The following is a 21334-nucleotide window of genomic DNA, read 5'->3' on the forward strand; positions in this document are numbered from 1 at the left end:
TATCCATTGTGGGTTTTTTTTTTTTTTTTTTTTTTTACATTTAAACCCCATAGGCTTAAGTTTATTTTATATTTCAGCCCTAAGACCTGAATTTGATTGTTGTTCTTCTCCTTATTATAAAAAATACACTACTACTTCTACTACTATTGCTTCTACTATATTATTAATAATAATAATAATAATAATAATAATAATAATAATAATAATAATAATAATAATAATAAAGAAGAAGAAGTGCTGCTATGACAAGCCTAGGAGAAAAAAATTAAAATAGTTATTTGTTATGTTGTAGAGTAAAATATGACACAAATTCACAATGAGGTTTTACTGCTGTCGTTTTACAACTTGTCATCTTACTTAAAAATCATATTAATTTATGCATTGATGGAATTAAGAGTTTTAATATGTCACACTTTCAATTTCTATTTCCATTAGAAAGATTAGAAAGATCCATTAGAGATCCATTAGAAAATACAATCAGACTTAACAAGTGTTTTTATGTGACTATAAAACTATAATATTTATTTTTGAAACGTGACCTGGAAGTGATCGTTTCAAAGAAGACGTGACTGTCGGGTATTTACAGGTACAGAAGGACTGAAACATTCAGAGTTTAACAGTAATAAACGCGTCAGTGTTTTGTTTCCTGACTCTGTGAAATGTCCAGACTCCAGAGTCTGAAGGTCTTCGTCAACCAGCGGCTGACCGCGGCTGTGGAGGAGATCTTCGGACACTTTGAGAAAACAATAACCGAGTATGAAGAGGAGATCACCCGCCGCCATCGCGAGATGCTGGATGTGGTTCAGACACCTGAGATAAAGCAGAGAGGTTCGTTTTCTTTCTCCTGCATGTTTGTTGCTCTGCAGATGTCACAGGGAGTCAGTGCCAAGCTAATGCTAAGCTAACATTAGCTAAACCATCCGCACACAGCTGTTAGCAGCTGTTAGCTCCTGCTAAAGCTTCACAGCGGACAAGCCTCAGATTGTCAACAATCAATCACGATCACGATCAATCATGAAGTCACTCAGATCTCTTTGTAGAGAGGAGCACACGTTTCTCCACTTAATACTTACACGACTAATATTCACACAGTTTGTACCATTATTAATATATTAATGCTAATTAATCAGTTTTTGTAGCAGTAATTAAAACACCATTACCAAGTTTATAGTAGGTATGAACATGACTATGAGGGCTGAAAATAATAATCACTTTAGATTAGATAGAAGATCAAGGTCACTTTACCTACATACTCAGGGGCTGTGTTTCACTCTGTCCTGCAGACGTCCAGCAACTGTTGGTGTGTAAAGAAGAGCAGCAGGAGTGGAGCTCCAGTCTGGACCAGGAGGACCAGGAGGACCAGACTCAGCTCCTACACATTAAAGAGGAACAGGAGGAACTCTGGACCAGTCAGGAGGGAGAGCAGCTTCAAGGACAATTCCACAATGTGTGTGTCTGTGTTTCAGCATGTCCTGCAGACGTCCAGCAGCTTCTGATCAGGACCGAGGAGCTTCCCCCTGAGCAGCAGGAGTGGATCTCCAGTCTGGACCAGGAGGACCAGGAGGACCCAGAGCCCCCTCACATTAAAGAGGAACAGGAGGAACTCTGGACCAGTCAGGAGGGAGAGCAGCTTCAAGGACTGGAGGAGGCTGATATCACCAAGTTCACATTCACTCCTGTCCCTGTGAAGAGTGAAGATGATGATGAAGAAGAGAAACCTCAGTCCTCACAGCTTCATCAGAGTCAGACTGAGGAGAACAGAGAGGCAGAGCCTCCAGCCAGCAGCTCAGCTGAACACATGGAGACAGAGGCTGATGGAGAGGACGGTGGAGGACCAGGACCAGACAGGAACTCAGATCCACATAGACATTTAGAACCAGGTACTGGTGACAAGGCTTCAGACTCCTGTGAACCAAAGGAGACCAGGGAACTTCAGTCAGGAATAAATAATGATGTTCCTGTAAGTAATATGGGATGCAATATTGGCAAATTATATAGATGCTCTGAATGTGAAAAAAGCTTTGGCTCCTTGGCATATCTGAAATTACACATGAGATGTCATACAGGAGAAAAACCTTACAGGTGTCCAGTTTGTAGGAAATGCTTTTCATGGAGTGGACGTTTACAGAAGCACCTGAGGATCCACACAGGGGAGAAACCGTTCAGCTGCCCAGAGTGTGGGAAAGGTTTTGGTGAAAGTGGAAATCTGAAGGTGCACATGAGAATTCATACAGGAGAGAAACCATATATTTGCTCTGCTTGTGGTAAAAGATACAGACAAAAAGGAAGTTTGACTAAACATCTGGAAGCCCATAGAAAGAAGAAATGAAATAAATAAACTTTTTTGAAACCTGAAAAACTGCACTGGTGGTAGTTTTTATAGTACACTCTGCAGAAAGCAATGCACATCAAACCCACCACTCCTTATGTGTAGAAACAAAATACAAGCGTCCATGGTTCCTTGGATGAGTATGCAACTTCCCCTTCAGACATTTCGATTTACCCATTTTCTGCCATTCAACTAAAAACACTAAAAGCTGGGCTGTGTTGGAAAACACGGGAGTATTTTAGTGGCAGCCCTGATAAACGCTGGTCTAGTTCTGTAAATACTGAGGAAAAGAGCTTCAGTGCTTTTTACTATTACCTGCTTTAGCATAAGATACACTGGACTTCCCTCTACAAAAGGAAAGAAGTCTGTCCCACAGTTCTGTGTCATAAACGATCAACGTGACCCCACAAGGGACACAGATCATCATATCACTTACTGTTGCTTATTAAGCCTTTCCCTTCTGATGCCTGATGCTGATAATTGTTTTTAATTTTCATCCAAATGTTAAACCCACAGGTGAACGTAGACCCACGTCAGTAACATCCGATGTTGCATCATTACGTAGCCCAGTGTCAGTACTCTGAGCACTGTGGTTGTCTTTTCCTAAATCCGTATGATATGAACTCTCCTTCACATCTTTCCTTTACCTAATTTTCCATGAAGTGGTTAGGAAAGGGGATAGGACCTAATGTCGCAGCCTCGTCTTTGAAGCAATCTCCTCCAAGTCTTGTAAGGTTACAGACTGTTTGCCACTTTTGTTTTTCACAGTTTTGATAATCCTGACTCTGTCTTTACTATTGTGCTGATTCCACAATAGAAATCAGTATGAAAGACATTTCATTACAAATTAAATGGATACATTTTCAACACTGTTGTGACTTTTGTTCTGAGAGAAATCCTCCAATTATTTATTTATGTATTTATAGAATTATATATATATTATATATTATATAGAATGTAATGTGTGATTTTTCTGTCCCTGTATTTACCAGCTCTGGTCCTGGTCCTCCTGCTGGTCCACATCTCAAGTGTGTTCTGTTTCTAGGTCGTAGGTTTTGTGTGGGACTGTGTGTGTGGCCCTTTTTGTCTTGTTTGTCACCTTCCAGCGTTCCTCGAGGGCAGCCCGGCATCACGGCCGCCTTGCTGCAGACTGGTCTGTCCTCTGGTGTCAACAGGAGTAACCACGTAAACATCCCCAGAGGAGGATGTTTAGGATTAACAAGTAACTATTTGACTTTTTTTTTTTTAAGTCTGAAATTTAAAACTTTTGTAAATAAGAAAATTGAGACACAGCTTTCACATTATGCTAACGTGCTTTCTGCATCACTCAGAATACATGAAGTGAACTGTTTTAGGCTGTGGTGCAGTGCAAAGTCACTGATAATTACTTAAGTTAAAATAAACTATGACTTTAATTATCAATCATTTTAATGTTTTCAAAAGTGAAACTTTATATTCTGGGTGTACAAGGATAAAATCAAGAGGCCAGGTTGCAGGTATTTTAATGGGATGTGCAGTTGTGATTCTCTGGATGTGTATCACTGTGACATCATAACTTTTACTTGTAACATAAAAACCAAATACAGAAACAAAGTGGTATTAAAAATAAAAGCGGAACTGATGACGGTGGCTTAACTGACTCAAAGTGAGGATCAGACAAAGAAACAGACAAAACAGTCACTTTGTGTCCATTGTGTATTTATTCAAAGAATAAAATAACAGAATATGATAAGCGCTATCAACTCCTCGAGTCCAGTTACAGTATAAATTCAGAGTGGAAGCATGTTCAATTAAACATGAAGCTTCATCAGATTCTCTTTTTGGAAAACAAGATATTAACATTGTGTTCCCGCAGCTTATCACTGTACAGTTTGAAATTCTCATATTAAGTTGAAGAGGAGATTGTTCTGTCAGATCAGTCTATAAAATGATTTTCCCACATGGTGTGAGGCAAAGACTAAAAAAAAACATCAGATCACCACTTCCTCCTGTCATTTTATTATCACCTAAATATAATCACTACTGATTGTTCAATATTTATTCATGTTAAAATTATTATTTCTTTACTTTGAAAGCCATCATTATTTGGTTTTGATAAATTTCACATTGTGCAATTTGAAAGAAAGAAAACCTTGTTCAAAATCCCACTGACATTTCTAATTACATTAGTATCTTAAACCCCAGCCTTGAAGCAGCGTCTTTCTCAACAGTGTCATGTTGCTCCCTGCCTGTTCAGGTAAGGATGGTAGTGTTTTGAAGTCAGTTTTTATTCACAACTCCCCATAAGATACTGTCTGTAGTTAGTTCATGTGTCTGTAGTAACAGTGGGACAGTTGAGTGTGGTTGGCTCAGGTCAGGCCACATAAATTGAGATAGATGGTTTCAAAGTAAAACATTTCAGCTTTCTACAATCAGTGGTGTTTTGATTTCAACACTAAACATTCAGTAATTATCAAACCTCAGGTATTGAGTTGCTAACAAGATCCGAATCTTCATGAACATTGTTTCCTTCTATACTGGAAAACGATGCACAGTCAGGTAGATTGTTTACATGCAGAAAAACTCACATCTCACTGCTGGGTTTTTTTTTTAACTGCAAAACGTCCAAACTATTCTATTCACTCAACATCTTTGTGAATATAAATCCATGAATTCAGATTGTGATCACGAGCTGACAAGTGTCCAGGGATTAAACACATGTATGTTTTTTGACAAGTAACTTCTTATTGAATCCTTTACCACAAACATTGCATTTATACAGTTTCTCACCTGTGTGAATCGTCATGTGCTCTGTGAGATGTACATTTTGTTTAAAACTCTTACCACAAACTGAGCAACTGAACGGTTTCTCTCCTGTGTGAATTCTCATGTGTGTCTTCAGATTCCCCTTGAGGCTAAATTTTTTACCACACTCAGTGCAGCTAAAAGATTCTTTGGCAGAAACCTTTTTCTCAGTTTGGCTTTGACGAAGCTGCGAGGACTCGCCGACACACTTGTGGGTTTTGAGTTGAGTATACCAAGTGAACCTTTTGTCACAAACGCTGCAGCTGAATCGTTTCTCCTCTGTGTGGACCGACATGTGCAGGGTCATACGTCTTTTATGGGCAAATCTTTTATCGCAAAATGGGCAACTAAACGGTTTCTCTCCAGTATGAATTCTTATGTGTAGCTGCAAAGTTCCTTTCTGACTGAAACTTTTGCCGCAGAATGAGCATTCAAAGGGTTTCTCTCCTGTGTGAATTCTCATGTGTGCCAAAATGTTCCCGCTGCAGCTGAAACGTTTCTGACAAACCGAGCAACTGAATGGTTTCTCTCCCGTGTGCGTTCTCATGTGGCTCATCAGATGGTCCTTGCGACAAAATGTTCTCCCACACTCAGAGCAGCTAAACGACTCCTTGTCAGTGTTACATCTTATATCACTTTCGGAGACATCATCAATTTCGTGAGCATTTAAATCTGACTGGTCCCTGGTGTCCTTCCAACCATCATCGCTCGGTTCAGTCTCAGGTTCTGGGGTTTTATCATCAGTAACTGGTGGTAAATATCCATCTGGATCTAAGTTCCTGTCGGGTTCTGATACCGTGTCAATGTTGCTGTTGATCTCGTCACTAACACTGCGTTTGATTTTTTTTTTTCCTGTGTGGATTCTCATGTGTCTGCTGACATCTCCACTATATCTAAAACATTTTTTACAGATGGAGCAGCTGAAAGGTTTTTCTCCGGTGTGAAGTCTCATGTGACTAATTGAGTTTCCCTTTTGAGAAAATCTTTTACCGCAAAAGGAGCAACTAAATGGTTTCTCTCCTGTGTGAATTCTCATGTGTGCATTCAGATGGGGCTTGCGGCCAAATCTTTGGCCACACTCAGAGCAGCTGAATGATCTCTCTACAGTATTACAGTTAAAATCCATGACAGTGACGTCATTATTTTTCAGAGAATCTAAACCGGACTGAGATTCCCAATCGCCATCACTAACTTCAGTATCTGAAGAGTCTGAAGCCTTGTAATCAGTATCTGGTTGTAAACAGCTGTCTGGATCTGAGTTCCTGGCTGGTTCTGGTCCTCCAGAGTCCTCTTCACCAGCTTCTGTTTTCATCTGTTCAATTCTCCTGTTCTCTTCAGTCTGACTCTGATGAAGCTGTGAGGACTGAGCTTTCTCTCCATCATCATCATCATCTTCACACTTCACAGGGACAGGAGCGAATGTGAACTTGGTGATATCAGCCTCCTCCAGTCCTTGAAGCTGCTCTCCCTCCTGACTGGTCCAGAGTTCCTCCTGTTCCTCTTTGATGTGTGGGGGCTCTGGGTCCTCCTGGTCCTCCTGGTCCAGACTGGAGCTCCACTCCTGCTGCTCTTCTTCCCCAACAATCACTCTTCGGATATCTGAAGGTAACACTGAGGCACAGAAAGATAACTATAAATGTAAACCCATGAAAACCAGCTTGATAACATTTAAGAGCTCTTTGGTTACAGTGGCAGTTATATAATCGCTGACTAAATGCTGTATCATTGATGATCCAATGAATTGATTCACTGATTATAGAAGTTCTTACAGTACATTTCAGGGCCCAATTTCTTAACAGAGGTAAAAAGGTATATTTATAGACCACACAGACACTATGTTGGTGCACAGAAAAGCAGGGATGAAAATAACTTGATGAACCCAAACAACCCAAATGGAAAAAAATCAAATCAAATTTTCTGGTAAGATGCTGCAATTCACTATGGAAGAGTTTATAGCTGCATGGACAGTAATCACTGTCGCAGCACTTGCTGACAAGTGACATCTACTGGGTGTTGACCAAAAAAAACTTGAAAGAAGAGGTGGACTATAAATAAACACAAAAGTTTTAGAAACAGGTCAGTTTGAAACCCTTAACAAGCTAGTATTTCACAGGTCTCCACATTTACGTGTTTTCATCTTAAAATTACTTACTAGTTATCTCTCTTCTATTTATTTGTGCTTCATAATAATCAATTTAATCAACAGTTTCAGTCTGAACTCCTCCTGGTTGAAACATCTGCATAAAAGATTGTGCCAGAAAATATCTAGTTTTCCAATAACAAGTGAAAAGGTACAAGCCTGTAAACACAACAGTGACGGGATTAATGGTTCTGAATTTGTTACATCTGATTAGATTCATGCACCAAACTGACAGAAATGAAGCTGATATAATTCAAACTGGTGGTCAAAAAATAAACCTGCAGTCCTGAGTTTGTGTTAATGAAGATCAAGTATGTCAGTAAAAGAGGAACTGGAAATCAAAGTGGAGAAAATACCTGCTGCTCCTTGCACATTGCATCTCTATAGGAATGTTTTTCTGAAATGCAGCCTCCTGATCACATAGACCTCCACAAAGAAACTAAGTGCTTTCAATGTTATGCTTCTTCTTGTCGTGGTCCACTGGGATTTGTCCCAGTACTACTGATGGCCAGTCTAACTACTAGGGGTTTTGTTGTAACTGGGCGGTGCATGTACGACTGCGGTCTGAGTGAATATAAATATATAATAAAAATCGATCTAACCTAATGTTAGCTGCTTAAATCTATCTTTCTCTCGCTCTCTGTTTCTTTGCTTCCGCTCACTTTTGCCAGGTATAGCTATATGTCTCCACTTTAGCCATCATTTCAAATTAAAAGTCCTCTGCAGAGGCGTGTGATTGCAACTTCATGACACTGCAGCAGCAGCAGCAATAATTTTGTATTGGTGAGCTGCCGCTGCAAAATGAATATCAGGGAAACACTGTGATATCGCAGGACACCAGGGAAATCAGCAAAGACAGACATTAGACAAACTGGAATATAGAATGTAGAGCTGAAATAATTACAGGTTTATTTCCTGTCAGTTGACGAATTCATTCATTGCTTAGAAATTTTGTCACAACATTGCTACAGATTTGGCAAACCACCTGACTAACAGCATCAACTGGGGTTGTGACATCATCTTGTTTTCGTCCTGCCTGCCCTCTTGGTCAGATGTCTGTTGAGAAACAAATCATACTGTGTTTTTTACACTGTCCTTTTCCCCTTAAAATATTGTTTTCATGTTTATTATTTTATGAAAGCCACAAAACATGCTGACACAACTAGATCTATCTCTAGGTATGTGTGAATCAGTCTGCATGCTCTTGGCTTCAGTGTCTCTTCAGTTAGTGATAGACCTTTTCTTATTTAACACCATGAGGAAGTTTGTTGTTATAACAACAAATTAACTTATGTTGTAATGACAAGAGTTTGTTATGACTATTTGCTTTGAGATAAAAATGAGATAAAGAAATATTTAGTTTTAACAAGGAACAATTCCTATTAAAATACAATAATAATAAAATAATAAAACAAGAAAATGTCACAGTACATTAAAGATGTCTTCCTATATCGTGGGAAAACGTCTTATAAAAACATTAAAGTTTCTTGTTCTAACAAGAAACCAAACATTTTTCTTCTGTTTTGTTTTGGGTTTATTGTCATGATAGTAGCTGTCATAGAAAATGAAGTTTTCCTAAAGTAAACGAGGAATAACTCATAAAGACAGAACTTTGAATAAAGGCATAATTTATCCTATTTTGTGTGTTACACAGACTTGCATCTGTTTGTAATATAATAACTACAGATTTACTGCACCTGAAGCGTTTCACAGTTCACACATGGATTTTATAAAACAAAAAATATTCAAAACTAGTTTTAAAGCTCCCACGTGACAGTTCTGTCCTTTCATCAAACGAAAAGACCCCACTAAACTACATACATACATCTGAAGGCTCCTGATGTCCAGGGAAATTATTCCTCTGATGGAAAACGTTTTACTCCCGGGCTCAGAGGTGAATTGTTTAGCTAACGTTAGCTTAGCAACCGTAGCAGAGCAGTAAACGTTTCCCGCGGAAGAAAGAGAACAAACCTTCTCCTCTCAGCTTCGTCTCAGATTTAAAAACCACATCCAACAGTTTACGGCGTCGGTCCATCGCTGATCTCTTCACAAAACGACGGGTTTCCACTCGTTATTTGGATTTAGCCAACGACTCCGTTTACTGCTAGCATCGTTATGATCGTTAAGAAAATATTAACCCATACTTCCGGGGACAAGTTTCAAAATAAAATCCTCTGTGAGGCCCGTACCGTGCTGATTGTTTCTTATCATCACTTTGATGTCACATCACCTATCCAATTTAAAATTGAATGATCCTATTTTTATTTATAATTGTCTGTTATAGTTCCATATTAATTAATGCGTGGAACTTTAGGAGAAATGCATATAAAACACATACAAATGACTAATTTTCATTCTTACCTTTAACCAACAAACTAACTGAATTAAAGACTCTAAAACGTAACGATTCCAACATGGCTCAAATCATGTACAGGGTTAATAAATATGTCAACATTAAACAATAAGGAAACAGACCAGATGTTTTAGAGTACCTGCAAAGACAGGTTTTCACTGGAGGTGGTTTGTACAGTATATCCTTCATTAACTTATTGATGATTTCTATCAATAATATCCTAAACAGCAGATCTAATATGGACAGAACTGGGACAACGAGCAAAAATCTTCCATTTGCTGTCTTCATGTTTCAGTATATTGAAGCTTATATAATGTGGACAAAATAAATGATGAGTCTTCGTGCATGAAGTTGTGATGATGCAATTTAACAAAGACAGCATGAAAGATTAGAGATGAATCAAGCAGGTATCAAACCTACGATATAGAGTGTATGTGTGGAATAAATCATCAGAAGATCCTCATCCTCAAGGAGGAAGTGATCATGTTTGTCATGACCTTTGTGGTCTGTGATCAGAATTCCTGTTGTGGGACAGGAAACACCAAAGACCTTGAACCATCAGTAAAACTGTATGTGAAACAGGTTACAATTTCATGACAAGTCCTCTTGACTGGATACATTATAATTCAGTATGATCTACATTATTTTACTGTGCGTGACATCTTACTTCATTTTATCTGGTTAGTTTAGTTTTTCACAATAAATCTCACAAGGGAAGTGGAACATAACTCTTAACCTCAGACAACCCTCTCTTCAGAAAGAGAAGTTAACTTCAGGATTCAGATTTTGCAGAGAAGGTGTTTCAGAGTCAGTTCTGAGGTCAGCCCAGCTATATCTACTGCTCCACCTCCCACACCAGAGGTCACATTCACATTCCCGAGAGCTAGTCTGCAACACCAGGATCAACACAAACCAGGCCCCATGGCAGGTGTCTGATCTACGATATCTTCTTTTAAATTTTTATAAAACACCACATCCCTCAAGGCTCACTCGCCAGTTTTCAAGCATTTAAATTATTATTTTATTTTTTATCCTCACTCATATTCGAATAAAGTGGAAAAACACTGACTGAGCACTTCATCACAAACACCGTACTAATACTGGGTATTAATACTGGGTATTAGTACAATGTTAGGTTCAGTCTGCTGATGTCTCAGCATCAGGAGTTTAGTGCTGTGTGAAGGGTGTAGTTTTAAAACTGCCTTATTCTCAAGATGAACATCTCTGTCTTTAAATGTTAATGTGTCTGAGCTCAGCGACGACCCTCTCATACTGTTTTGGAGGAAAAGGAACTTCAACTCTCAGCCTTTTCTGTGTTGATGTTTTGCCCTCTAGTGTTGGACACCAGCAACTACAGTCTGAGTTTACTAACTAAGGAAAGACCAGATTTTCAGACTATAAAAGACGTTTAATTTAATTCTGTGCAGTATAAAGTACCAGGACATCTCTGGGTAGTTTTTATGTAGAAATGCAGAATAAAATAAGACCAGGTTCTTTTTCTGTAATAAACTTTACTGATTGAAACGATAAACTAACCTTCATGATTATGTTTTATCATCTTTCTTGTTAGTTACAATGCAGATTCAGTACATTCAAATACCTGACGGGCTGATCCATGTATCATACAGTACAAAGAAAATATAATCATCATACTACTCATGAAACAGACAAGATTATATAATATATTCACCACTGTTATAAAAAACAAAATCCTATTCAATGAATGTGAATATTGGGCAATACATCATTACATACTGAGACAACAGGATTTTATTAACCCTTGTTTATATCACGGTATCTATACAGAAAATACTTTTATTGTATTTTCAGATTTACATTATTGTTGAATCAGTCTGATAAAATGTTAGATATTTATCAGACACTCCCATCTTTTTACTTTATCTATAAAATGCACCTTTCTTCTCGAAATAATCTTGGATATAAATAAATACTGTGGCATAAAAATACATATTTTACACTGTAGAAGAAGAGTCCCTTCATTGTGCCCACCTCTACTTTTCAGAAATAATTTGGCAATGCTATTGTTCTGCTGCTGTGTCATGTGACCTCAGACCATGTGGCAACACCACGGTTCATAAGTTCATGATTTGTCTTGATGCCGTGAACTGTCATCCGTCTGCAGATTATTTCAGGACTCTTCTCAGCTTCACTTCACTTTCAGTTTGCTGACATAAATAAGGCACAGGTGTTTGAAGACAGTTTAGATTTTCTTGCTTCAGTACATTTCAGAGACGCTACAGGTCTCGGCATCAACCAAAGTTCTTCTTTGATTGGACGATCCAATAATCACTCCCCTTCCCTCAGTGATTGGCCAGATCCGTGCAGCTCCTTAACTTCTCTCTCAAGTTCAAGAGAGTTTTACACTTGAACTGTGAACTTTTCTGTTTGAAATGGAAATTACATTGAAATGATGAATCAGAGTTTGAGCCAAAGAGCAGCGCAGCAGTAGCTTTTCTCCCCTACTTGACTTTACATTGACACGAGTAGTGAATGAGAAGTGTTTAGATTTGGCTGCATCTATAAACACAACTCTGCATGGAAGAGTTTGGCTTTCCTCCTGGGAAAATCACAATGTGTCTCTAGTTCATTTGTCTAGTTGTGTCTGTGTGATATTTCATGTGATTATTGAAGCTTTGCCTCCAGGTGAAGCTTTTACCACAAACTGAACAACTGAACGGTTTCTCTCCTGTATGTGTTCGCATGTGCACCTTCAGATGTCCACTTTCGGTAAAACGGTTCCCACACACCGAGCAGCTGAAAGGTTTCTCTCCGGTGTGGATTCTCAGGTGTTTTCGTAATGATCCGCTGCATGAAAAATATTTCATACACACTGAGCAGCCGTAGGGCTTTTCTCCCGTGTGAATCCTCATGTGTTCCTGAAGATTTTTCTTGCGGCGAAATTTTTTACCGCACTGAGAGCAGCTGAACGGTCTCTCCACATCATCGCTTGTTGTGTCACCTTCAAGCACTTCATTAATGTTTAGAGAGTTTAAACTTGATTGATGGTCCCTGGTCTCCTTACAACTATCATCACTGACGTCAGCCTGAAGCTTAGAGGTGTCTGAAGTGTTTGAGCTGCTGGCTGGAGGCTCTGCCTCTCTCTCCTCCTCAGCCTGACTCTGATGAAGCTGTGAGGCCTCGCCAACACACTTATGGTCTTTGAGGTTATAACGCCAAGCGAATCTTTTGCCACACACACAGTAAAGGAAGCGTTTCTCCTCCGTGTGGACTTCCATATGGTTTGTCAAATATCCTTTTTGTGTAAATCCTTGGTCACAAAATGAACAGCCGAATGGTTTCTCTCCGGTGTGAGTTCTCATATGCATCTTCAGATTTTCCTCACCGCAGAAAGCTTTACCACACTCAGAGCAGATAAACGACTTCTTGTCAGTGCTACTAACCACAGTGCTCACAGGGGCATCACTATTTCCCACAGAATCTAAACCTGGGGGAGGTTCCCTGCTGTCCTTCCAGTGATCATCTCTGGTTTCAGTCTCAGATACAGAAGAGTCTGAAGTCTTGTCATCAGTATCAGATCCTCGACCATCCTCTCCATCAGCTGCTGTTTTCCTCTGTTCAGTCGAGCCGCCGGCTGGAGGCTCTGCCTCTCTCTTCTCCTCAGTTTGATTCTGATGAAGCTGCGAGGACTCACCGCCACATTTGTGGTTTTTGAGCTCATGACGCCAAGCAAATTTTTTGTCACAAACACAGCAGCGGAATCGTACCTTCCCTGTGTGTCGTGCCATGTGTTGTATCAGATATCCCCTCTGTGTGAACTTTCTACCACAAACTGAGCAACTGAACAGATTCTCCTCTGTGTGAGCCCCCATGTCTTTCTTCAGATGATGACTGTAGCAAAGTCTTTTATCACACTCAGTGACGCTCGATGATTTGCCACCAGTGTTACATCTCATACCGGCAGCAGGTGAAGAGGTGAGATGTAGCTGCGAGATCCCTGTGACACACTTATGACACTCCACTCCTGAGTGCCAAACAAATCTTTTGTTACAAATCCTGCAGCTCTGTCGCTTTTCCCCTCTGTGGACAGCCATGTGTTGTATCAGATATCCCTTTCTTGTATATTTCTTTCCACAAACTGAGCAACTAAATGGTTTCTCCCCTGTGTGGATTCTCATGTGTGTCTCCAGAAATCCACTTTTTGTAAATTTTTTGCCACACTCAGGGCAGCTAAACGGTTTGTCGGGAGGATTACATCTAACATCGCTTACAGGGTCGTCTTTACTTTCCACAGAGTTCAAACCTGAGTGACATTCGCTCGTCTCCTCCCAATCATCACAACTGACTTCAATCTCTGCTACAGATAATTCTGTAGCCTTGTAATCAATAACTGGCTGTGAGTGACCAGCTGGATTTAAGTTCCTGGCTGGTCCTGGTCCTCCACAGTCCTCTCCTCCCACTAAGTCTCTGTTCTCCTCAGTCTGACTCTGATGAAGCTGTGAGGACTGAGGTTTCTCTTCATCATCATCATCATCATCATCATCATCATCATCATCATCATCTTCACTCTTCACAGGGACAGGAGTGAATGTGAACTTGGTGATATCAGCCTCCTCCAGTCCTTGAAGCTGCTCTCCCTCCTGACTGGTCCAGAGTTCCTCCTGTTCCTCTTTAATGTGAGGGGCCTCTGGGTCCTCCTGGTCCTCCTGGTCCAGACTGGAGCTCCACTCCTGCTGCTCCTCTTTACTCACCAGCAGTTGCTGGACGTCTGGAAAACAGACACATAGACATCATGAAAAACATGTGAACAGTAATTCCAGTGAAGTTGCATTTCTATGGTTTGTGTGTTTGAGACAGGGTCGAACTGTGACATCTCCTTCCTGTGGTCAAATGATGAGAGAGAAAAAGCCAATCTGAAGTCTCTCTTTAACTTTCAGTTTTTCTGTTATTCTCAGGTAACTTATTAGTTATAGATAACCAGATTTCTATTTTCTGATCGGTGTAAGAACTGTCCTACTGTTGAGTTTACATTAAAAATCTTTCCACCAGCACGTCAGCTCAACATGGAGTAACCACCTCTTCCTACCAGACAGAGCAGATGCAGGTTTTATGACGGAGACTGGAAAAGGTCTAAAGACAATAGGGACCTCATGGTATCAGATAATGGGACCTTAACGTCGTTTGAGGAATGTGCCAGGTGTGATATCCCATACAAACATTTCCTCAAACACCTACAGGTGAAAGAGTCAGTTAAACATAAAGGTAAAACATAAAAATATAATATAATAAACTATATAACTGTTTAGTTGAAGGATCCTCTGGGTCTTCTTTACTAAAACTGAATGTCTGGAGAGAGGACTAACAAGAGGAGGACTGGGGAGAAGAGGAGGACTGGGGAGAAGCATGTGTATATATATATATACATAAAAATATAATATAATAAACTATATAACTGTTTAGTTGAAGGATCCTCTGGGTCTTCTTTACTAAAACTGAATGTCTGGAGAGAGGACTAACAAGAGGAGGACTGGGGAGAAGCATGTGTATATATATATATATATATATATATATAAATAAGTTAATCTTAGTGATGTGATGAATGAGACAGACAAGGTAACTAACTCCTTTTCATACTCGACTGTTCTGATGTGTGCTTGAGCTTGACAATGATGCACAAAGACAGAAAGGAGGACATGAATATAATGAGGGGGTAACCCTTCCAAATGTAAGGGAAGGCCTAATTTTAATCATGGGCGTAGTTTGGGGGGGGGGGGCTCAATGAACCCGCTAAATATGCCAAGTGGATCAGCAACATGTGAGAGAAGTTTCTCTGCTGTGAGGAGGATTAGAAATTGGCTGAGATCTAAAGTGACCCAGGAGAGACTTTCTGATCTATACCAGCAGGAACAGAGGCGTATCATTCACACCCAAATGACGAATCTTTAATTTTCAAGAATTTATATCTCCACTTTTCACTTTCTAGCAACCAGATTTTGATTCTGTGTCGTATCAATAGAGTTTCATCATCAAGAAAGTATTCGGTCCGGCATAAAAAACTGAGAGCCATAGAAATATAGAAATAAATATGTTGTAGCTTCAGAGCTGATAACTTTAACATATTTTGACTGCATATTTTCCCAAGAACTTTTTTAATGAGAAAGGTCAAATATTCAGTGTAGATATATGAAAAAGTGAAAGATGTTATATTACTCCTTCATTTCTTTTCACTGGCTGTAAAGTTACATTCAGTGGTTTTATTTCATAGGTAGATATTTGTACAATTCGACTTAAATGTTTTCTGATCATATTTCTCTCATCACCACCGACAACAAAGAAACAAGAAAAAGACAAAAGCCAAAATCTTAAAATAAATTTTATTGAGAGCAACCGAAAGCTTTAAACAGAGCCGTAAACTGACAGTAATAATTGTGTTTTTAAATTTTCTTGTTCGTTACGCTCAGTTCAGCTAATATAAACACCTGATACAAGATAAATTTTAGAAATTAAAATCATCATTCTGCTCATTACACAGGTAAAACTGACAGTATTTCACTACACCTCAGGTCCATCAAGCATTTCATTAGTTTTTATTTACTTTAACCAGTTTTGACATTTTCTTATGTTTATCATTCGGCTTCTGCTAAACCGACAGATGAGGAAGCAGTTTGGCTGTTGTATCGTGTTTTTGGTTTCCTGCTGGGTCATGTGACCTTGTAACATCTCACAACATTCAGGTTCATGAATCCACAGTTTGTACTGATGGTGTGAACTAAATGGTCATTTGTCTGCAGGTCATTTTAGGACTTTTTTCAATTTAATTTTTTAGCTCTTTGAAACGTAAAGTGACCAGAGTTCACTTCAAATATGTGTAAACAGCTGGTGTGCAGAAACTGAATGTGCTCTTGTTTTTATCAGAACATTTATATTTCTGCTGTTCGGAGGAATCGTTGGCTGAGCTGACTTCTGTCACTTCTGATGAACATGATTTGTCTCTATCTTACTGTTTTTCTCTAACAGCTGATCAGGCACCTTCACGTCTGCTGCTGCTCTCGACATCACGTTTAAGGTATTTGACTCCTGACTTCTGAGTAAATCTCTTGAGACAAACACTGCAGCTGACTGGTTTCTCCCATGTGGATTTTCATGTGTCTTACAACACCCCCTCTAAATCTAAACTGCCTCTCACAAACTGAACAGCTGAAAGGTTTCTCTCCTGTATGACATCTCATGTGATCAATTAAGTGTGAGCGCTGAGAAAACCCTTTAAGACAGACGGAGCAGCTGTATGGTTTCTCTCCTGTGTGAGTTCTCATGTGCACCTGAAGATTTCCTTTTTGAATGAAAGATTTCCCGCAAACCGAGCAGCTGAACGGTTTCTCTCCACTGTGGATTTTCATGTGTTTCTGTAAACTGTCGCTCCATGAAAAACGTTTCTCACAGACCGAACAGCTGAATGGTTTCTCTGCTGCGTGAGCTCTCATGTGTGTCAGCAGAGTTTTCTTGTAGCCAAACATTTGACCACATTTGAAGCAGTTAAATAGTTTCTTGTTGGTATTAACAGCATCGTCAATATGACAGGACCGAGGTCCCCTGGTCTCCTGCCAATCACCGTCACTGTCTTCAGTCTCAGGTCCAAAAGAGTCTGAAGCCTTGTCATCAATACCCGGTTGTAAATGTCTATCTGGATCGGAGTTCCTGGTTGGTTCTGATCCTCCAAAGTCCTCTCCATCAGCTTCTGTTTCACCTACTGACACAAGTGAGTCATCAACACACTTGTGTCTTTTGACCCCAGAGAGCCAGGTGAATCTCCTGTCACACACACTGCAGCTGAATCGTTTCTCTCCTGTGTGGCGGCCCATGTGATAAACCATATTTCCCTTCTGTGAAAATCTTTTACCGCAGACTGAGCAGATAAACGGTTTCTCTCCTGTGTGAGTTCTCATGTGTCTCTTAAGAAGGTAACTGTAGCTAAATGTTTTACCACACTGGGAACAGTTAAATGGTTTCTCACCAGTACTACAGCTCGTATCACTGGTACGAACTTTATTATTCTTGAGAGTCTTTAAACCTTTCTTTGTCTCCTTCCAATCATCGTCACTGACTTCAGTCTCAGCTTCAGTTGAATCTAGAGAGTTGTCATCGCTAATTGGTTCCAAATGTCTGTCTGGATCTGAGTTCCTGTCTGGTCCTGGTCCTCCACCGTCCTCTCCATCAGCCTCTGTCTCCATGTGTTCAGTTGAGCTGCTGGCTGGAGGCTCTGCCTCTCTGTTCTCCTCAGTCTGACTCTGATGAAGCTGTGAGGACTGAGCTTTCTCTTCATCATCATCATCTTCACTCTTCACAGGGACAGGAGTGAATGTGAACTTGGTGATATCAGCCTCCTCCAGTCCTTGAAGCTGCTCTCCCTCCTGACTGGTCCAGAGTTCCTCCTGTTCCTCTTTAATGTGTAGGAGCTGAGTCTGGACCTCCTGGTCCTCCTGGTCCTCCTGGTCCAGACTCCACTTCTGCTGCTCAGGAGGAAGCTCCTCCTTCCTCACCAACTGCTGCTGGTCGTCTGCAGGGGAGAGTAGAGAGGGCTTAAAGGGGGACTCCATGGATTTTACACATCAAATTCTGTTTCCAGTAGTTGTGGAGGAACTGCATTTGTGAAAAAACGTTGTAAAAATCCTCCAGTGTCTCCAGAGGGAGCTGAGTGAAAACTCATAAATCTCCTCAGGTGATGTCACCTGAGTCCGCGTGCAATGGGTCTGAAGACTAAAAGTCTGAGGGTCCCCCACCCCTCACCTCTGGTGCAGGCTACATTAGCTCTTACTAGCATAACACCCCACACTCCAATCGTGTAGGTGCCAGGTTTTGACAAAGAAGAAGAAAGTGTGGAATAAAACAAATCACCTCTCTCACTCTGCTGATTTTGACTTTTGTAACTGACATGAGCCCGACGATGTTATAAGATGCTAAATCAGTAGAGTAACTCTTAAAAATCTTTCTTCCCAGAGGAAGATCACTCCACAGACCTGCAACTGCTTCCTTCCTACCCAAGCAGAGCCAAACTGTGACGGTCTCCTTCCTCAGCCGAACCAAGAGATCAGAGCTAGAGGAGCCTGTTGTCATCTACACTTTCTGTCTGGAAGTGTAATGTTTTGTTTGGATGGATCAAACAAAAACTGTGCGTCAGTATCTCTCAACCAAAGCTGGTGAGGTCTCCTGAAACATAAACAACGAAACCCTGTGCAACATCACCGATCAGTGCGTCCACTACATGGTCTGAGCCTTTCCTTGTCAGTCAGTCAGTCTGGGGTACGTTCCTTCATCAATGAGCATTACTCGCAGTTGTCCATAAATCCTCCACTGCCGCATATGAACAAGCACAAGCTCCAGTTGTCCACGAATCATCCTCTGCAAACAAACAACAAACCAAACATCTGAACATAGTAAAGAATGTCCATCTCAGTTTAGCCCGAGGCGTCTTCATCAACAGTCCAGACACCGGAGATGTTCAGACAAAGGAGAAGCTGTAACCATTAAAGTGTTTGGAACTCAAACGATGGATCAATTCTCATAATAACTGCAGATTAATTTTTTTTGTCAGGTCGTTTTACTGGTATTCTTAATGTCTTTTTTATACTAGAGAATTTACACAGTATTTGAGAACAGCAGCAAAACCTTGAATTTTGGAAGCTGGAATGAGCAAATGATTAATTGATGATTATTAGGAGATTCGGCAACTAATCATCTGTCAATCAATCAATCAATAATTTTAGCTCCACTACAGTATGTGTGTGTGTGTGTGTGTGTGTGTGGTAATAAAGGAAAATGGCTCTGATAAAATGCAGTTGAACAACAATGGAGGATAATTACACACTGTAACAGCTCGACCTCCTCCAGTCAAACTCTGCTGAAAACAACTTTGCAGATCAAACAGTCGTTCAGTCCTGAAACTTTCACCTGAGGAACATCACAGAAACCTGTCCTGTGCTTTTGTGACCAAGACCAACCAAGACACTGTTACTCAGTCGCAGTCCAAAACTCTGCAGCACCCACTAAGACCTCATATCACCCTGGATCTGATGCCCCTACACTCAGGATTACAGTCCAGATCCTCCTCCTCATATAAGGCCTCGCACACCCTCAAGTCCTCTGAGTGACACCTGGTACCTGAAAACACTGACTCTCCAGCTGAAGACCTGTTGTGTTGTTGTGTCTGAGTTATTATGGTCACTCTTTGTGTCTCCTATTGTAATGTTGTGTTTGTGTGACCTGAGTTTAAAAGGAGCTGTATGAATAGGTGATATATTCACTGTCTCTAACAGCAGAGTTTTTATTTATTGTAGATTGTAGATTCACTTTAACCACAGTCTCATAACTTAGTGACGGTCGTTCACACTTTGTCCAGCAGGCAGCGCTGCCAACACACGATTAATATGAAGCAACAGCTAGCTGCAATAGCTTAGCTACTGTCAGATAGAGGAGCTGCCACCAGGTGCAGCAGAGCAGATCTCACTTGTCACCTCGTGACCAATTCCTATTTTCATCAACGTGTCGAGAAAAGTCGAATAAGCGCGAGAATCGGTTGAAATAAAATCTGATTTCGCATCAAGCCCGCTTCGGTCTCGGCATCACTCGGTGTTTTCCGGGTGCAGCGAGGGACACTGACCTGCTCTGTGCAGTTTGACTTCGGGCTTCAGCACAGCATCGAGCAGCCTCCTCTGGCGGCAGATCTCTCGCTCCGACCGCTCCACTCTGTCTTCGTACTCCGCCACGGTTTCCTCAAACAGACCGACGATCTCCTCCGCCGCCGCCGTTAGCCGCTCGGTGAGCAGCGCTCTCAGCGCCGGGACTTCAGCCGGTTCTTCTCTTTTCTCCACCTGTAGGAGAAAGTCTTCAGCGGCAGCGCTCATCCGCTCATGGACCGACACCCGCAGCAGCTGCACAGCGCACATTTTACCCCTTTTCTGCGCAACTTGAGCTTCCAGCGAACAAAGAGAGGCAGCGGGGAGGTAAACAGAGACACCGAGTTCCGCGTCGACGACAGTTCGCTCAGAGGAGAGCGAAGCGACGACAGCGAACAGCGAGCTCTGCTGGACTGGAGGAGGAAGACGTAAACACAGACGTTTGACTGAGGCTGACTGGTAGAAGTGGAGGAACATCACATCACTGACTGAGAAGTACAGTAGAAAACTACAAGCACCTACAGTTTTTATTCAGGTACAGTAACTGTACTGAGTTACTCTGATGAGTGACAACGTTGTTATTCTGAGAAACTGTTTGTTTTTTCATTTTGAATTAACCAGTAGACATAAATCCAAATAACTCAATATAAAACCTCAAGTAAAGATTCAGACTTTCAGGGACAGGAGTGTTGGTCAACAAAATAAACTCAGTGAAGCAGGTTCAAATTAATCCTGCAGGACGGCTCCTGACAGACTAATATACAATAAGTCTTTATGACTCAGGGATTTATCTCATGATACAAGTCTGAATTTATCTTCTACAGTTGTGGCAAAATGAGCAGGAACAAGCCTATTATTTAACAATCTGGTTATACAACATTTGTTTTACTACTACTGATGCAGAGGATGATCCAAATTGTGTACATGTAAAGTCAGATGTGTTAAGGTGACCACTGTCTATGTGAGCTCCAGCTTCCCTAGACTTCATCCGCTCTGCCCGAACTCGTCCTCAGACTGATCTAATGTGTGGAGCTGTGTTAAAGAAGCACTGAATGACTTCAGGTACATTTCAATGCTCA

At 40.7% G+C, this 21334-nt stretch overlaps 3 protein-coding genes across 6 annotated transcripts; 1 reads left to right on the forward strand and 2 right to left on the reverse strand.

Annotated features, from left to right (window-relative positions):
- Window positions 1–337: 337 nt before the first annotated feature.
- Window positions 338–3886, forward strand: LOC130184369 (zinc finger and SCAN domain-containing protein 2-like). 2 transcript variants are annotated; one of them, XM_056400341.1, is made up of 3 exons: window positions 338–586; window positions 668–828; window positions 1284–3886. In XM_056400341.1, exons 2-3 carry the CDS (start codon window positions 789–791, stop codon window positions 2327–2329), a joined length of 1086 nt encoding a protein of 361 aa, XP_056256316.1. In that variant the 5' UTR covers window positions 338–586; window positions 668–788; the 3' UTR covers window positions 2330–3886. The 2 variants fall into 2 exon arrangements, with proteins under 2 accessions (XP_056256316.1, XP_056256315.1); XM_056400340.1 differs by having other exon boundaries at window positions 340–828.
- Window positions 3887–4006: 120 nt separating this feature from the next.
- LOC130184355 (gastrula zinc finger protein XlCGF57.1-like) lies at window positions 4007–9403 on the reverse strand. 2 transcript variants are annotated; one of them, XR_008829964.1, is made up of 3 exons: window positions 9225–9403; window positions 8239–8309; window positions 6588–6724 (listed from the first exon to the last, which is right to left on the reverse strand). XR_008829964.1 is itself a non-coding variant. In XM_056400322.1 (2 exons), exons 1-2 carry the CDS (start codon window positions 9286–9288, stop codon window positions 5019–5021), a joined length of 1770 nt encoding a protein of 589 aa, XP_056256297.1. In that variant the 5' UTR covers window positions 9289–9391; the 3' UTR covers window positions 4007–5018. The 2 variants fall into 2 exon arrangements, 1 of the variants encoding a protein (XP_056256297.1); XM_056400322.1 differs by lacking the exon at window positions 8239–8309 and having other exon boundaries at window positions 4007–6724; window positions 9225–9391.
- Window positions 9404–11033: 1630 nt separating this feature from the next.
- LOC130184344 (zinc finger protein 665-like) lies at window positions 11034–21299 on the reverse strand. Of its 2 annotated transcripts, none has more exons than XM_056400305.1 (2): window positions 20240–21299; window positions 11034–14353 (listed from the first exon to the last, which is right to left on the reverse strand). In XM_056400305.1, exons 1-2 carry the CDS (start codon window positions 20730–20732, stop codon window positions 12207–12209), a joined length of 2640 nt encoding a protein of 879 aa, XP_056256280.1. In that variant the 5' UTR covers window positions 20733–21299; the 3' UTR covers window positions 11034–12206. The 2 variants fall into 2 exon arrangements, with proteins under 2 accessions (XP_056256280.1, XP_056256281.1); XM_056400306.1 differs by lacking the exon at window positions 11034–14353 and adding an exon at window positions 15946–18139.
- Between the last annotated feature and the right edge of the window lie 35 nt (window positions 21300–21334).

The sequence above is a fragment of the Seriola aureovittata genome, chromosome 16, assembly GCF_021018895.1.
Source record: "Seriola aureovittata isolate HTS-2021-v1 ecotype China chromosome 16, ASM2101889v1, whole genome shotgun sequence".
NCBI classification, from domain to species: domain Eukaryota; kingdom Metazoa; phylum Chordata; class Actinopteri; order Carangiformes; family Carangidae; genus Seriola; species Seriola aureovittata.

What these genes read in the sequence shown, in the direction of transcription:
- LOC130184369 (XM_056400340.1), top strand. Translation starts at nt 660, where the DNA reads ATGTCCAGACTCCAGAGTCTGAAGGTCTTCGTCAACCAGCGGCTGACC. An exon ending in ACCTGAGATAAAGCAGAGAG is followed by an intron (nt 829 to 1,283) that starts GTTCGTTTTCTT and finishes TCTGTCCTGCAG; the next exon opens with ACGTCCAGCAACTGTTGGTG.
- LOC130184355 (XM_056400322.1), bottom strand. Translation starts at nt 9,288, where the DNA reads ATGGACCGACGCCGTAAACTGTTGGATGTGGTTTTTAAATCTGAGACG. An exon ending in GACGAAGCTGAGAGGAGAAG is followed by an intron (nt 6,725 to 9,224) that starts GTTTGTTCTCTT and finishes TCTGTGCCTCAG; the next exon opens with TGTTACCTTCAGATATCCGA.
- LOC130184344 (XM_056400305.1), bottom strand. Translation starts at nt 20,732, where the DNA reads ATGTTCCTCCACTTCTACCAGTCAGCCTCAGTCAAACGTCTGTGTTTA. An exon ending in AGTCAAACTGCACAGAGCAG is followed by an intron (nt 14,354 to 20,239) that starts GTCAGTGTCCCT and finishes TCTGTTTTCCAG; the next exon opens with ACGTCCAGCAACTGCTGGTG.